The following is a 16,106-nucleotide window of genomic DNA, read 5'->3' as shown; positions in this document are numbered from 1 at the left end:
GATGTTAGTAGCCCAGGCATATAGCAAAGAACTATAGAAATAATTATAATAATTTCTAGCACTATAGCCTAGGCCTACTCTACAGACAGGCCTAGGGTCCGGGCATAGCTAGTTAGTAGGACTATTACGCCTACGCCTAGGAGTACTAGCTACTACAGAGGACCCCTCTCCCTACCGCTCCACTGTAACTACTACCACTGCCAGTGACGAATCTACAGTAAAAATACAGGTGTTTTCAGGTAAACTAACAACAATAACGAAAAGTTATAAGAATACTTTCTAGCATACTCACATTGCTTGGCCCTTAACAGCCTACAAAGTTATGCCCTAGCAAAATCCCTGTCCTAAACACGACACTTTTCCTCCCTCGTATACTTCTAGCACTTACTCGAGCATGTTTTTTAACCAGTACTGTACCAAAGATTATAGAGCGCCGCCCAGTGGCGCTATAGGCTCTTGATATTTTTGCCAGATCTGACACCAAACCCATGGCCACCGAGATGGGGAATTGGGACGGGGAAAAGATCCCCGGGGCTCAAGCTTACGAGGGGGACCCATAGAAATTGCAGGTAGCATTTTGTTTCCAATATTTTTTTCAAAAAATAATAATTACTATCATGGGCCGTCAATAATGGCATGGATCCCCTAATAATGGGACCTCCCCACCCACCCACCGTCAAAAAAAAAAAAAAAAAATGTTTGCAAATGCGCAATCTTTCTCTCACTTCGCGCTCGTAACTGAGGGCCCACACCAACCCTTGCCCTTACAGAACCCCACTCTTGGCGGCCCTGCACCAGGAAATTTTGTTTTCTGAATTCTCGGAAATGCATTCAGAATCTGCATTTTCTTTTACTTGAGAATACACCTGTTACTGATTCATAAACCAAAAATCCACACATCAAGTCCTGCAGCACTCGTCTTAGGCCTTTATCCATTAAATAAAAACTTCAACGTCACATTGGTCTATGTATCATCATGAAAAACACCACGGCTTTAATTTTATGCAGGCCTAGTCTGTTAAAAAAACAAAAATAAAAAAAAAACAAAAACAAAAAAACAAAAGAAAAAAAAAAACCAAACAAACAAACAAAAAAACTCCGCTAAAACCACTATAGGCCTTTATTTTAAAAGTAGTAAATTTTCACTTTGCTCTGCAAATGGTCGTCTTTGGTGTATCTTATCTTATCTAATAAAATCCTAATTATAGTGGAAAAGTGTCTAAAAAAGGGCGCCATGGAGGGTGGCTGTTCAATATTTTAGGATAAATACTAAAATAGTCAAATGAATGTCATACAGTTGATCCATTGACAGTACCACCAAGTTTCATGTTGTGGGAGCCATCAATATTATGTAGGACAAAATATCAAAATTTCACTGTTTTGCTATTTTGTCATTAATTTTAAGTTTAAATTGAGGAAGTATCAACAATCTCTTACCGTAATTTTGTTTTAAATGGATAGTTATAAATAGTTAAGAGGAACATAACCACAGGAATGTATTGATGGTTTTGCACAAATTCAATTTTGTCAGGCCCTGGAACCACTAGCCTAATGGACCCCTTTATAACAAGGGGCCCGTTTTGAACTTGACTGAACACGTAGGCCTAGCGATAAATAATATTTTAAGAGTAGTGGGGCCATTTTAGACACAGATGTCATGGGAAATTGAATAGTGAATTTATTTATTTATTTTTTAGTGATAGTAAATTTATTATATATTTAGATATATTTCGTCCATTGAATATTATTGAAAGTTACTCAAACAATATATTAAATCAATTAGGCCTACATTTGTGCGGCGGTATCAGGTTGCGATCACAATAAATTTTCCTAGGGGCCCGTTTTAGACACCTTAAAAAAGACCAGAATCCATCCGAGAGATCTGTTTAAATGAAGTGATATCTAAATATACTTTGGTGTGCATGGTGAACCATTAATTGTGATTGTCACTAACTTGGAGACAAAGTAGTAAAAACTAGTAAAAGCATGAAATATCATCATGCGGCTTGAGATTTCGGAAGATCCTTGCTTGCTCGATCGCGGGAGTGCTTGAGTCCAGGAGTCTCCATCCCGGACTCTGCACGTGACTTGGGACCCCTGGGCACTAAAGTAGATTTCTCTATTTAGAAAGGAAATAAAAAAAATAATGTTTTATTTTTTAATGGACGTAGTTACTGCATGCTATTATTTATTCTTAATAAAACATTTAATGCATGGTAGACAGTCATCCAACTTGTCTTATTAAAAAATAAGGGAGCAAACATATTTCTTACTGAAACAAAGGCATTCCAGTTCTCAGTAGACCTGTCTTTTTTTTATAACGGCGAGCAAATCGTCGACGATTACATCCAGCAGCATGAATGTCCTAAATGTACCACCACCTATCCCTACAATTACTATCAAGAGTAATGGCAGACTCATAAATAGACAAAAAATTCTCAGCTGATAATGTGCAGTCATGCCCATTAAAATACCGTTAGAAGTTTGATTTCAAGATTTCCTGAGTAAACGATTGCCATAATTCTTCAAGATTATTATTATACAACTCGTGTTCTAGAGAAAACATTGTAAGTAGACTTCCTAATTATTCGCTCGTACATTTCCCGAGCGTTATGTTCCCTTACCAAGTTTGTAAGGAGTTTGCCTGAAGTTCATAACATCAACCATGTCCGAATTCCTTCTTTTCAGCCCCGCCATGGTTGGGGCTGAGGTAAGAAAATTTATTATTATGGCACCTCTAGATGGCCGGAAATGGCACTCTCAGACATAAATTTGAATATAATTTTTTTTTTCGCTCCACTTTTTAAATTTTTGTTGAAAAATTTAGAGGGCCCCTGTCCGACAAGGCTCCTTGAATCCACCAATGTTATTTATATAAATTTCACCGATTTGACTATATATAAATAACTGCTTTTACATTTCTTATACAGTATAATGACTAGAATTTAAATCCATTTATAAAGAACTGTTTTTACATTCTATTATATATATGACTGGTCTTCAAATTCATTATTAAATTCAAATTGATTATTTTTATATCTCAATGGTCATGTACCTTTGCCTTCCACAGTAAAAACCACCTCAAGGCACAAGAAACTAAAATTTAATTTATGAAGAGGCACAAATGCGAAAGGGAGGAGGAAATAGCCATGTAAAAAATATTTCAAACTATTTAATTCTTTGTCGATTCTTTCCTTTATTCATCTTCTTTGTCCCATCTTTTTTAAGAACATGCACATATATATAACATACATAAAAACAAAAAGATAAGCATTTATTTATAGTAATGAAACACCTTCTTTTCTCATTAACATAATATTTACTGTTACAGGTTCTCATGTACAGAATGAATCTTCATTGATTTTTAAAAATACATATTGTATCGATAAGTTACAAACATGATTCGGAGTTGACTTGACAATACCATTCAATAATAATACATAGTGCACTGGATTTAAAAAAATGACAATTACTATTCTTGCATAATTCAGCTATATATTATGAAGCGGGATATAATTATTCTAGCTTCATCCAATCTACACAAATTGCACATGTGATATACGGTATATAATGTGGTTCTAAAGAGGGAATATGAGTAATTAGTGATGCAGACCATCGTATTTAATAATGAAGTTGTCTCAAACTGAAAAATGATCTTAATTTGATAGATAAGAGCAATATTCTTTACAAATAATATCCTAAAGTTCTACTTTTACATGTCATTATTCAGACATTAAACCAATCAGAAAAAAAACGAACATGGATCAGATTTGCAGAGATGGTATAATTGCTTTTGTCAGGTTGAAGTATTAAACTGCTGGTCATTGATACCCTCATAAAGGACGAGGACCCGGGCCAAGCTCGTCAACAATTTCTTATCCTTGAATTGCCAGCCTTAACTTGATGGTTTTAGTCAGAATACATTGGTCAATCACTTTCAGAAGCTCCATCCAAGAAAAGAAAAGAATGACGTAAACATTCCACTAAGGTTGTGATACACTTTTTACTTCAGAATTACAATCAATAAACAATATTTACCAACAAACAAAAATAAATACAAATTTTGGATAGTGAGGGAGAAATTAAGCTTCCAATATATTTTTGAATATCCTTATTTATTGAATAACTCTTATTTTCATATTAGGTGGACAACTAACACAGATTTCACTTAACAAGGCCTCTTAATGAATCCATTTTTGCATGATATAAGACATGATAAAAACAACATAAATGATAATATGAAAAGCAGAGATTTATAAAATAGGGGTAAATATATTTTGGAAATTGTTCATATTATTTTAAAAACATTTTTCTGAATACTCCTGTGAAAACTTTATTTTAAAATATACGGAAGTTATTGTTGAAATCCATTTACTGTACTTCTTTCATAGCACCACTTCAATCTTAACAAATCTTTTTATTGCTTAAGGGCTCATTCCATTTAAAAAAAAAGAATACTTTCATTATATACGTAGCAAAATTACATTAAAAGACGCATTCTTCTTCTCATTAGTTATTACCAATATGCTTTTAGCAGGATAGTGATCACATCATCTCCAGGACTACGGCACTTGTCGTTGTAGCTCAAACCCTTTAGTACCGTTTGGGCCACGTGGCTGTCTGGTGACGATGAAACGAGGGCCACGCTTTTCTAAAGATTGGTTCGTTTTCAACTTGTGCACAAGATGTTCAGGTCGCTGACGATTACTAAAATAGAGAAAATATAAAAAATAACATTACAAATTATAAACTTTTTTTTTTATCACCAAAAGCATCTATGCTTGAAAATAAAAAGTTATTGACAATTAATAAAAAAAAAAATGTGTGTAAAAAGAAACAGAGGGCACTCTTAGGTCATCACTTGAAATTAAAGAATGCAATGTGATGATGTAATTTAATTTTTTTTTTTTAGGCTCAGAGCCAAGGATTTGCCAATAGTGAACACAATGCTTAAGAGTCATAGGGAGTTAAGTTGACTGATAAATGATGTACTGTATATATTTAATTTAGAGAAAGAAAAACTTCAGATATGGCAAAGATGGCACCTAAAATTTGAAATATACTCTAGTGCACTAACATTCAAAAAATAAAATTGAAAACTGGTTTGTGAAAGAAGGTAGAAAAGAATCATGAAAAGAAATCATGATTAACAATGCCTTACCTGAGTCTGCGAACATTGACGGCACTATAGCGACCGTTCTGCTGGTTGCATATCATTACAAACTCTACCTCATCCCCAACCTGCAGGTCAATGCCATCCTGAACCTCACTCATGTGGAAAAACAGCTTTTTGCCTTCTTCCATCTCATAGTCAATGAATCCATACTGGAAAAATATATAACAACAATAAACAATATAATAGCCTGTTGGCAACAGTTTTACAAGGGTACATTTATAACCCTGCTATCAGATATTCACCTTATTAAAAAAAACTGAAGAATAACATGAATAGGGATAAAGGCTCACTCTAATTAGCCACATATATGTGGCAAAGACAAGCCAAACCAGTCACTCCTCACAGAAAAAAAAAATGATTTTTTAGTTATTAATACAGGGTTAAACAGTACAAAAAGGTAAAAGAATCATTTAAAGCTGAAATATCATTATGAAGTTACAGGATTTTCATCATACAGCTGTTTGAAGAACAATTTTTGAGAAATCGTCCTTCAAACTTTACGCTTTTTGCCACTTTTCAGGTAGAAACCATTATAAAATTGTTAAAAATTGTTGTTTTAACATTGAAAATGGGGAAAACAACAATATAGCATATTTGTGTAGCTATATAAAGGTTAGTTTAGTGCAATATAATAGAAAAGAATTTTGACATTCCAGCACGTTTTGGCCACTATCTCTGAAACAGGATTTGCGACAAGTGACAGGTTGGCTTGTCTATGTCACATATATAAGAAACTTCTCACAAAGACAGCAGTACATCGCTACATAAGAACAACAATAAACATAACAAGCAACGTAGTAAATAACAAAGACTAACTGACAACTGTCATTCAAAGAAATGAGTTTATAGATTTAATTTGAAGAATTTTTTAAGGAGATGATTGACTTATGAAGCAATTAGTATATTCATTGTTCATAGGCAAATTATTAGACTTAAAAAATAAAAAAAAAAGTTACATACCTGTCCCTTGAGTGAGTCCACTTTACTGCGAATAAACTTTCTAAGTGCTGTGATGTTACAAGCCCATTCTTTGTCATCGGTCCTTGAAACGCCAATCTGAAAACGCACTTTATCACCAGCTTGCAAGAACTCATGTTTATCAGTGAGGCCAGTGATGCAGTATGAGTACACTTCCCCTTCAGATTCATCTACAAAATTTAGTAAAATTATGAAGTTTTTAATGAAGTAATTAATTAATTTTGATTGATCCTGCACAATACAATAAAAATATGTTACAAAAAAGACCGTCCACATATATAATATAATTACAATAATACAGAATATGAACAATTTTAATAGTCATATATCGAACATAGTTAAGCATTAACCATCAGCAATTTATCAAATGCACTATACTGTGTCATTTTCCTTTTCTATAAAAAAGAAAGCACAGGACAATCGTAAATAAATATCCTTTCTCCACAATGATAGCACAGCACTGGGTGAATAGTTTGTAGAAGTGTGGGTGAATTTTTTCAGAATTGACTTAGATAACTTCAACCTACCTTCCTGTATCAACTGAACAAGACCTTCGTATTCCTCTTGCTGTGGGTCAATATTGCGAAGTGGTCGTACCACCTGACCTAGCTGCACATCCGGCTTCACTACCTCACCGGGAAGAGTTCCCTTGGCCAGCTTCCTGATGTTCTCGGCATGTACTCTGGTGCTGCGTCGCACCATTGTAAACGCAACCTCATCCCCGAGCTCAAATTCATTGATGTCACCATTAACCTCACTGATAATAAAAGTCAAATAAAAGTTTTTATTTAAATATTTTCAGTATTTTTGTGAGCTAAAATGAGCAAGCAAGAAACCATAGATGACTTTAGTGAGTGTCAATTTTTTATTGTTTTGTTTCTGATGTCACTGAAGCAAAATCAATGCATTTTATAACTTTAAACATCCTAAGAATTAAATTTACTGTGATATACTGTATCTAATTTAGTGTTAAATATTTCAATAGAGCAAATACCTCCCAGCTGTGCCTGAACACCAAACAATATAGAGGCCGTGCACGGGCGATTTAATTAATATATCTTACGGTCGCGAGTAAGTTCAAAGAAAAAAAAAGGAATTTCTTTGACTTTGAACTTTTCTCGAAAATTAGTCATCGGATTTCAGATTATTTTATGTACCATTCCACTAAATTTTTTGAGGATCTATTCCTTAGTGTTTGTGTAATCTTGCTAGCAGACAGCCAGGGATAAATACATAACCTCCGTGGTGAAGGAAACAAGCAAACTCAACAATACGACAATTTAATGCCAATTAATAATAAAAAACATATAATTAAAATAATCAACAGTAAATCAATTTTCTGATACAAGATCTGCTTACCTGTATCTGAAGAAGACTTCTCTATCATGTTGTTCAGTTTCTATGAATCCAAAGCTGTCTTTTAGAACAGATATATAGCCATACTTTGTTGTTTCTTCACCACGATTTAGTACGACAACATTGACAGCTGTCTGCGTGCTGTCTTTTTTCACTTCCGCTAGATTGAATTCGACCTGCAACAATGTTATCATGGGTTAATTATTACCTAATTATACTAACTTATAGGTTTATAATTCATTTCAAATTTACTTTTGGGAAAGGTAAACAAAAATAAGGAACATAATGCTGCTTCCAAAGATTACCAAAATACCATACCATACATAAAATGGAGGTTCTACTGTATGTACATTTTTCTCTCAGTTGTACCTACCTGATCACCTGTGTTTGGTGGTGTGCGTATATCTGTGTCTTTAGCATGGTAAGCGATAGTCTGTTTCTTTCCATTCATTTGGTAACTTATTAATCCACGGTCAAGTTCTTTATCTTTACTGCATTTACCTGGACTCTTGCCCCACTATGGAGAGAAAAATCAAGTTATCAAAAGTCATTATTACTTGATCAAATTACCAAAGTTATTATAACTTGATCAAATTACCAAAAGTTATCATTACTTGATCAAATTACTAAAGTCATTATTACTTGCTCAAATTACCAAAAGTTATCATTACTTGTTTTTAAGGTTTTTATTGAGTTCCTTTGTACCAAAAATATGTTACTGCCAAAAAAATACTGAATTGAATGGATTAGAACTATTTTTATTAATGGTTACCATATTTGTTGGTACTTTTTCCACAGTTCCTTGAATACGTTCCGGTTGTACGATTTCAAAGCTTACAGATCCCTTTGGAAGTTGTCGGATACGAACAGCAATCTGTCGCTTTGGAGCATTAGGATCCTATACAAGCGGAGGAAAAATAAAGTTAAAATAAACTACAGTTAAACTTGCATAACTAAAATAATTTCTAAGTCAATCTTACTTTAGATGCCAAATTATTGTGTTTTCCATTAATTAACGATCTGTAAGTCAAATTTGATCTAATTCAAACAATTTTTCAATGCCATTTTGGATTCTACTTAGGCAAGTTCAACTGTATTTTCGTTTTGGTATTATTAAACAATTTTAAGCCTGCCTAAAATTCAGCCATTGCACAGATTTATAAATTTAATTATGTTCATAATAATTATTAATAACATATTATTATTATTATTAGTGATGCTGGTTTTGACATAGCTAGCCCATATAGCACATATAGAAATAAATAATGTATTCAGTAGATAAAATAAATTTATACTTACTGGAATAACAGTGAACTCTACTTCATCAGATATATGAAGATCTCCCTGAAAGTAATTAAATTTATAAAATTTAAAGACAAAAAAAACCAAAAAAAAAACCAAATCAATATTGTGATGGATAAGAGAAAGAAGGAAGAGGTGATAAAGAGGAGGTAGAGGCCTATTTCAAAATCTATAATTATACAACCCATAAAATTTGCATGCCATCTAAGCAAGCCATGCAATTGTCAATGAGCTTTACCGGTTCCAGGAGTTCACTGAAATGGAAGAACATTCTTGGTTCACGGTTCACGCACTTAATGAATCCAAAACCTTCCTTTATCGCTGCAACTACACCCTTTAAAAAATACAATCAAAATATAATACTTTAATTAAACTTATCACTTGTAATAACACAATTTATTTTCGAAGTTATTTGGTACTTTTAACATACTGTGTACTATGTTTGGGCATAATATGTGCTGGGCTTGAAGGAGAACAAAGCTGTTGCAATGATCAGGCCACCCAGCAGTTGAATAGCTTAGTGGTTAAGATGCTTGCCTTATAATCCGTGGGACTTGGGTTGACTTTTTTTTTCACAACTAAAAACAACTCCACTCCCTAAGCCTAATAAAGAGACTTTGCTGATAAAAGCATCACATTATTTCATTTATTTAAGAGCGTCCCTGAATATCAGCCGACCTTCTAGGATACGCTGGAAGGGTCACCCTCTATAAATACGGTTTTTAAAAAAAAAATTAATAAATACCATTTCTCTGGATTCTTTCATATTTTCAAATGTCTCCATCCTGAATTTGCTATTAGTAGCTCGCTGTAGGAGATCCCTCTTGTCTGTGGCTATCTGAAACTCCACCATATCATCCTCATTTAGTGTGTAACTTCCTATCACATCTTTTTCACCAAATGAAAGTTCTCTTTTCCTAAATAGAGACAAAAAAGTAATGTTGGCTAATTTTGTCAAAGTTTAACAACTATTTTGGGTGCACAATGTTGTCACATCTGTATGTTATTACATTTCATAACATTTTTTTTATGTTATTACATTTCATTACATTTTGTTTATGAAGCTTAATTAATAGTATGACTACAGGAAAGCATGTTTACATGTTGTGGAATATGATTTGCACTATTTAGAAACTGTATTATTTTTACTCAATCTCTTAGGTTTAAGTAAAAAATATTATTGTAATTTTACCCTCCATCTGGCGTCTCAAATATGAGCTTCCCTGGAAACGGTTCTGTTTGACGTCGATTGCTGAATCTCGGTATCACCTTAGAAATGTGACCAACATACTTCTCTTCTGATATTTCCTCAAACACCACAGTGCCGGGTGGTAGCTTTTTAATGTTAATGGCTACCTCTTTATCCTATAAACATTAAGATATTATTAGGGTAATCACTGATTTCAACCTGTGCCAAGTACGGGTCTACATCTAATCAAAGACCATTTTTTAAAATTCATACATTAGAGACCAAAGGTGCTAAAGACCAACACTGGTCCAAAAAGTGGTCTTTAATTGTAATGGGACCTGTACATGATATATGATGGGTCATTTGGACATTAATTAGCGATAGAAAGCTGGATAATAACCAACGGGAAGGTAGTTTAGTATGAATGTATATTTATCTTTACATCAATCATTTATCATTTCACAAGTTCTCAAGCAGTAGAGATGTAGCTTAGTGGTTAAGATGCTTACCTTCCCATCCCTGGGTCCAGGGGTTGAAATCCTATTCAGCACAGGATTTTTTTCATCACAACTAAAAAAAATCTCCACTTCCTAAGCCTAGTAATGAGACTTGGTTCATGAAGCATATTATTATTATTATTATTTTGATTTTGTTTATTTAAGAGTGCCCTGAATATAAGCTAAGCTGGAAAGGTCACCTCTATAAATAGTCTTAATCTTACTAGAGTATCTAAAAAAAATTCAAACAGCATCATGAAACAATATCATGTTAATTGCATAAAATGAACTACTGTAATACATACATACAAGAATAATATTGAGATTTTAGGGTTTCACAAGAGTATAAAATAAATATAAGTAAATGCATGCACCTAAAACTATGAATACATAATAATTAATAGTTTTAAATTGTTGGTAAATGAGATTGATTCCCTAATTCAAATTAGCAACCTAAGTGCAATCCCTATTGTAATGTCTGCATAGTGATTTTCTGTGCCTGACTTTCTTTCTTTTACTATTTATTGTAATGTTTTTAAATACAAATTTTGAATGGTTTTTTTTTATAATAAATAAAGGAAAAGTGAAAACTTACATTTCGAATTGCAATGTCATATTCAACATCATCTCCTAAAACAAGCTCATTTATATCACCCTCAAATTCACTGTAATGAAAAAAAATCTGCAAAAAAAAAAAAAAAAAGAAAATAGAATTTAGAATAGCTTAGAATATTCAATAGGCATTTTACGCAACAGGACTAAAAGACGATGATAATGATTGTTGATCATGAATGAATAACGATTGACAATGAAGAAGATGATGATGTGTTATTATGTTAACATATTTGAACTATTATTTATCCAGAATACAATTAAAATCTAGGCCTAGTAATCAAAAAGCAGCACAAAAAAAAAATAAAAAAATAAAAAAATAAAATAAAATAAATAAATAAATAAAAATAAATAAATAAGAATAAATAAATAAATAAATAAATAATCTAATCATAAATTATAAGATAAAAACAGTACAAAAAAAAAAAAAAAAAGAAAATAGAATTTAGAATAGCTTAGAATATTCAATAGGCACTTTACGCAACAGGACTAAAAGACGAGTGGACGGTGATTCTGAGCTCATCAGAGAGTGAAGACCACAGTAAACACTTGGGCTCTTAACCCGAATTGCCACTGTCAACGGCTCCCCATCCTCTTGCGTAAGTGCCTAATGTGGTGCAAGACACATTGTAAAAGTTGTTTTGACCTTTTACACATGAACTGAAAAGGTCAAACCATGCACTAATAAAAATTAGTGCATGGTTCTGGAATGGAAAATAACACTGGAGTTACAGTGATGACGTCACAATTGACGTAATCAAGTGTTATGCATATACATATATAATTAGATTCTTGTTCTTTTATATGTTAAGTTTCAAATTTGTTGTTTTTAGTGTCCGTTAACAGGCATACCCTTTTACGTACTTTTCATACTTCATATTCACTTGAATTGACAAAAATAAAAGGAACTGTTTACACTATGAAACATTGTTACTACACTTAAATTATAGTTACTGACCTCTTTTACAACATCAGCTCTCTCCAGAAAACCAAACGATTCCTTCATTGAGCAGACAATTGCTTGATACCGAGGCACAACAAAAGATTCCAATAATGTCATATTACATGCATGCACGCTGCCATCTCTGTTTAGGTAATAGAAAATTATAATGTGTGCATTTAGGTGGATGGTTATATATTATTCATTTTATGTCAACAATACTTTCAGCAGGCAATTCTTTCACAAAGGGTACAGGAACAGTAATATTTATACACCCAGTGGCAAATCCATGAATTTTAAATAGAAGGGAGGAGGACTAGGAGGAGGGACTTTCACAGGTCGAGGGTACCTTAGACCCACACAGTCGAGGTAAGAAAAATTATGATCATAGCACCTCTAGATGGCTGGAAATGGCGCTCTCAGACTTACACTTGAATATAATTAATTCTCAATTTTTCCTTATAATTTGGGGGAGGGGGTGGCTAGGGCCCTCCCATGAATCCACCACTGGCATTTGTTAATTGAAGAGGAACATATTCGCTCATACAGTAATTTTGAATTCAATTAAAAGTTTAAACTTTAAATTTACAAAGCAATTCTAATACTAAATATTATGGTTCATGCTATCCACCTCAACACTTTTTGCTCCTTTATGGGTCATATTAGGTGGATTCATTAAGAAATTTGGGCCTAAAAAATAGCTGTCACTAAGGGTAGACACTTGAATAATCCAAAAATACAAAAAGTTTTCTATTGGTTTTGACATTGTGACCAACCTTTTGTTCGTGGCAATGTTGAACAAAACTTTATCTTCTTTCTTCAATCTTGTGTCTTTAGTTTCCACATCTTGAATCATATAATTTAAGAAAAAGCATTCCTGAAAAGACAAAAATACAATATTATGAATGATAGATATAGTCTGTATTGAGCCAACGAACTATACAAATTACAATTTGTTTACTCATTTGGTACACATCACAACACAAAGAAGTCTCTTTGCAGACATGGTTTGGAAAAGACCACCTGCAACATACTAGTGGAAGATAAGTTTACAATTTCTAAAATTTTACTATAAAAAACCTTAAATTGGAGGCAACCAACAGTAAGAGATTATTTTGAACTTTCTGACTGAAAAGCGTAATGTGCTTAAAATTCATTAAATAATCAATAAAAAGATTCCAACTTACCCCATTCATTTCATAAGTCACTTGACCACTTTCTCCATTTATTCCCCCCTAAAGAATAAAACAATATATTAGTGAGATAACCACCTTAAATTATGAATAATCTATTCATTATTGTTTAATTAATAACATTTCATGACAATTATGATACCTAATATCAAGATATTTCGATATCACATAAAATCATGGGATGTATCAAGGGACACACCAGATATGGAACTAAAAGTTTTAATACTGCCTGGAAGCATTTGCAAAATATCTGTGTTGTATATATTCTATATCTGCCTCAAAAAAGTTATTCTTTATCATTATGAAAAAGATGTACTGCCAAATTTAAAGTCTTCAATAACTGCTGCCCTCTATAGAAATATTACCTCATTGATAGCTACAAAATCAGATAAGAATGTTTATTGTTTCAACAATACCACTGTAGAATTATCTTGCTAAATCAGACTGTATTTCTCTTTTAAATACATTATATAATTTTCATCTATTCAGTGCCTTTTTCCCTTGGTAGACATGTTTTATACAATGTTATATTACTTTTGACTTCCTAGAAGTTGCATAAGATTATTAATTATTAGTATAATATATATAATAACACAAAAACTCTACAAATATATATTTTTAAATTGGTTAGGACATTCAGACACCAGTACCATTAGAGCTTTTGTGAGTTGTGAACCAGCAAGCTCTCATTGAGGTCTTCAACGTGATGGTAAACAAAGCAGTGATGCTGGTTTCTTCTGCATTTTATTGGTTCTAGCTTAGAACATTTCATGGGTAAATTGCCACGCATCTAGTTCAAGTTTTTCTTTTTTCATGTTTCCGTCTCTTGCGCCTTGAGCACGTTTTAAGAGAATATGTGCGCTATACAAGTTGTATTTATTATTACTATTAAAATATCTATTTCACTTATTACTTTATTTTTTAGGCACAATGCCAAGGACATGCTAAACAGCAAAATTAATCTCTTTTCTAAGTGGCAAATCAATTCACAAGACAACGTAAACACAAGATGTTCTACATACTCTTTATGAGGCTTAGAGAGTGGAATTGTTTAGGTCGTGAGAACAAATCCTGTTACCCTGACAAGAATTGAGCCCAGGGCCTTGGGACTGGAAAGCGAGCATCTTAACCACCAAGGTATTTAATTCAACTCCACTTGCATATAAACTACGGTATATATACATTTACACATTAAATTATATCATTATGTTATTTCTATTTGAACTATCTTACATTTCTAGACTTGGGTAGCTTAGCCTCACTGACAATGTAACCAGTAACTTTCTCCTCGCTCAATATCTCTGTGGATACGGTCCCATTCTTCAGCTTCACAAGTTTGCAAGCTACAGGTTTTCCAGTTCTTCTATCAACGGACGTTTCAAATTCCACAGCATCTGAAATAGTACAGATTAATATTGGATGAGAATAAGGTAGATAATGCAATTAAGAAATATATGTACTGTATGTCCATATGTATGTATATTGTAAATAATAGATCAGCTGATACATATGGCCTCAATGATGAATTTGTAGTGGTGGTTTTGTGGGGGGGGGGAGGCCCCTGTTTCCAGTTATCTGAAGGCACCATAAGCATACATTTTCTTTCCTCAGTCCCAACCTCCCTCCCCCCACACAACCATGGTGGGACAGAGTTGGTCTTCTGTAAAGTCCCTCCCTGGGTCCTCTCTATTTTGAATGGATCCGACACTGATTTTCATCAAATTTGACACAATTCTTTTCATATCATTTTTCAGGTACAGGGACTGTCCTAGTTGCAAACATGGAGCAGATATCAGTGTGATATACCCTCATCATAAGCATTTGAAACAAAGAAAACAGATCAATTAGGCTATTATATAAACACATGAAACTGACAAACATCATCTACTGTACTAACCTCCTACTGTCAAATCTTCCACATTGTCAGAAAATTCACTATAATGGAAAAATAGTCTTCCATCCCGATCACAGCACTGAAGAAAGCCATACGAAGACTGGATAATAAAAACAGACATATGAATATATATATACTGTAGATTGTTTGGAATGTTGAACATGTCAGTGCTTTTTTATCATACTATTTAATAAGAAATATAATAATAATAATATTAATAATAATAAAAATAATTACATTTATTGAAATATGGACTGTTTCATTCAATTTGGCACAGTCTCATTGAAAAGAACAGTGAATCTTTTAACAAATGAAAAATATCCTTCCCATAAACTCACAAACATTCATTAATTGTATTTTAATGCACACCTCTGAAGCTCAAAAAAGTTCAATGTTTAAACATAAATATTATTTTTTACTTTTTACCTTTTATAATAAAAATTATTAACACCACTGCAATAATAAGATCAATGCAATTAAGTTACTAACCAATAATTTTTCCACTTGTCCTGTTTCTCTTAGAACCCTGTTAATTAGAAAAGAAAAAACAATTGTATTATAATTGTGGGAGCAGTTGGCGAAATGGTTGCTTTCGGTCTCTTAACCTTGAGGTTGCAGGTTTGAACCTTTGCAGTGAATTTTACTTGTGTACTAAAACCATAGAGCTATTAAACAACTAGAGTGCTGACAAGATGCGCAGCAATGCAGAGTTATGTATGTATGCGTACCATCCAAGATGGCCGTCGTAGTAAAGCGTCACCTTCAGGCTAAGTATACATATTATTACATATTAATGAGCCCTCTGACTGACTATTATTTCATTAATGGTAATGAGTAATGGTAATAACAAATTATTAAACTATTGTAGCCAAAACGAGGCCAAGTGGAGCATCTTATTCAAAAATAAAGTACCAAGGAATGAAAATTAAAATCGTGTACATTACACCCAAACACCGCAACGCTCGAGTT

The 16,106-nt window shown here is 33.0% G+C and overlaps 2 protein-coding genes across 5 annotated transcripts in view; both read right to left on the bottom strand.

The window, feature by feature from the left end:
• LOC117110779 (solute carrier family 49 member 4-like) overlaps positions 1-430 on the bottom strand; it is a 24,469-nt gene extending 24,039 nt beyond the window's left edge. For 2 of the 4 annotated variants that reach the window (XM_033253576.1, XM_033253578.1), the window contains exon 1: positions 293-415. The gene's annotated coding sequence lies outside the window, so the exon portion shown is untranslated. Of the gene's footprint in view, positions 1-292 lie in introns of all 4 variants that reach the window. The other 2 variants (XM_033253575.1, XM_033253577.1) reach the window with 2 other exon arrangements.
• A 2,747-nt stretch (positions 431-3,177) lies between these two features.
• The window catches only part of LOC117110730 (cold shock domain-containing protein E1-like), a 15,992-nt gene continuing 3,063 nt past the window's right edge, over positions 3,178-16,106 (bottom strand). Inside the window, exons 4-21 of the mRNA XM_033253514.1 lie at positions 15,627-15,663; positions 15,141-15,237; positions 14,477-14,637; positions 13,238-13,285; positions 12,827-12,927; positions 12,069-12,195; positions 11,094-11,180; positions 10,005-10,177; positions 9,558-9,729; positions 9,051-9,146; positions 8,810-8,854; positions 8,283-8,408; positions 7,884-8,027; positions 7,514-7,686; positions 6,682-6,911; positions 6,137-6,324; positions 5,162-5,325; positions 3,178-4,707 (exon numbers count right to left, since the gene is read on the bottom strand). Of these exons, the coding sequence (XP_033109405.1) occupies positions 4,563-4,707; positions 5,162-5,325; positions 6,137-6,324; positions 6,682-6,911; positions 7,514-7,686; positions 7,884-8,027; positions 8,283-8,408; positions 8,810-8,854; positions 9,051-9,146; positions 9,558-9,729; positions 10,005-10,177; positions 11,094-11,180; positions 12,069-12,195; positions 12,827-12,927; positions 13,238-13,285; positions 14,477-14,637; positions 15,141-15,237; positions 15,627-15,663 (2,314 nt within the window). The 3' untranslated portion in view covers positions 3,178-4,562. The remainder of the gene's footprint in view (positions 4,708-5,161; positions 5,326-6,136; positions 6,325-6,681; positions 6,912-7,513; positions 7,687-7,883; positions 8,028-8,282; positions 8,409-8,809; positions 8,855-9,050; positions 9,147-9,557; positions 9,730-10,004; positions 10,178-11,093; positions 11,181-12,068; positions 12,196-12,826; positions 12,928-13,237; positions 13,286-14,476; positions 14,638-15,140; positions 15,238-15,626; positions 15,664-16,106) is intronic.

The sequence above is a fragment of the Anneissia japonica genome, unplaced genomic scaffold (genome assembly GCF_011630105.1).
Source record: "Anneissia japonica isolate Jap-2015-1 unplaced genomic scaffold, ASM1163010v1 scaffold2756_len2360902_cov194, whole genome shotgun sequence".
NCBI classification, from domain to species: domain Eukaryota; kingdom Metazoa; phylum Echinodermata; class Crinoidea; order Comatulida; family Comatulidae; genus Anneissia; species Anneissia japonica.
This window is presented reverse-complemented; position numbering and strand designations above follow the sequence as displayed.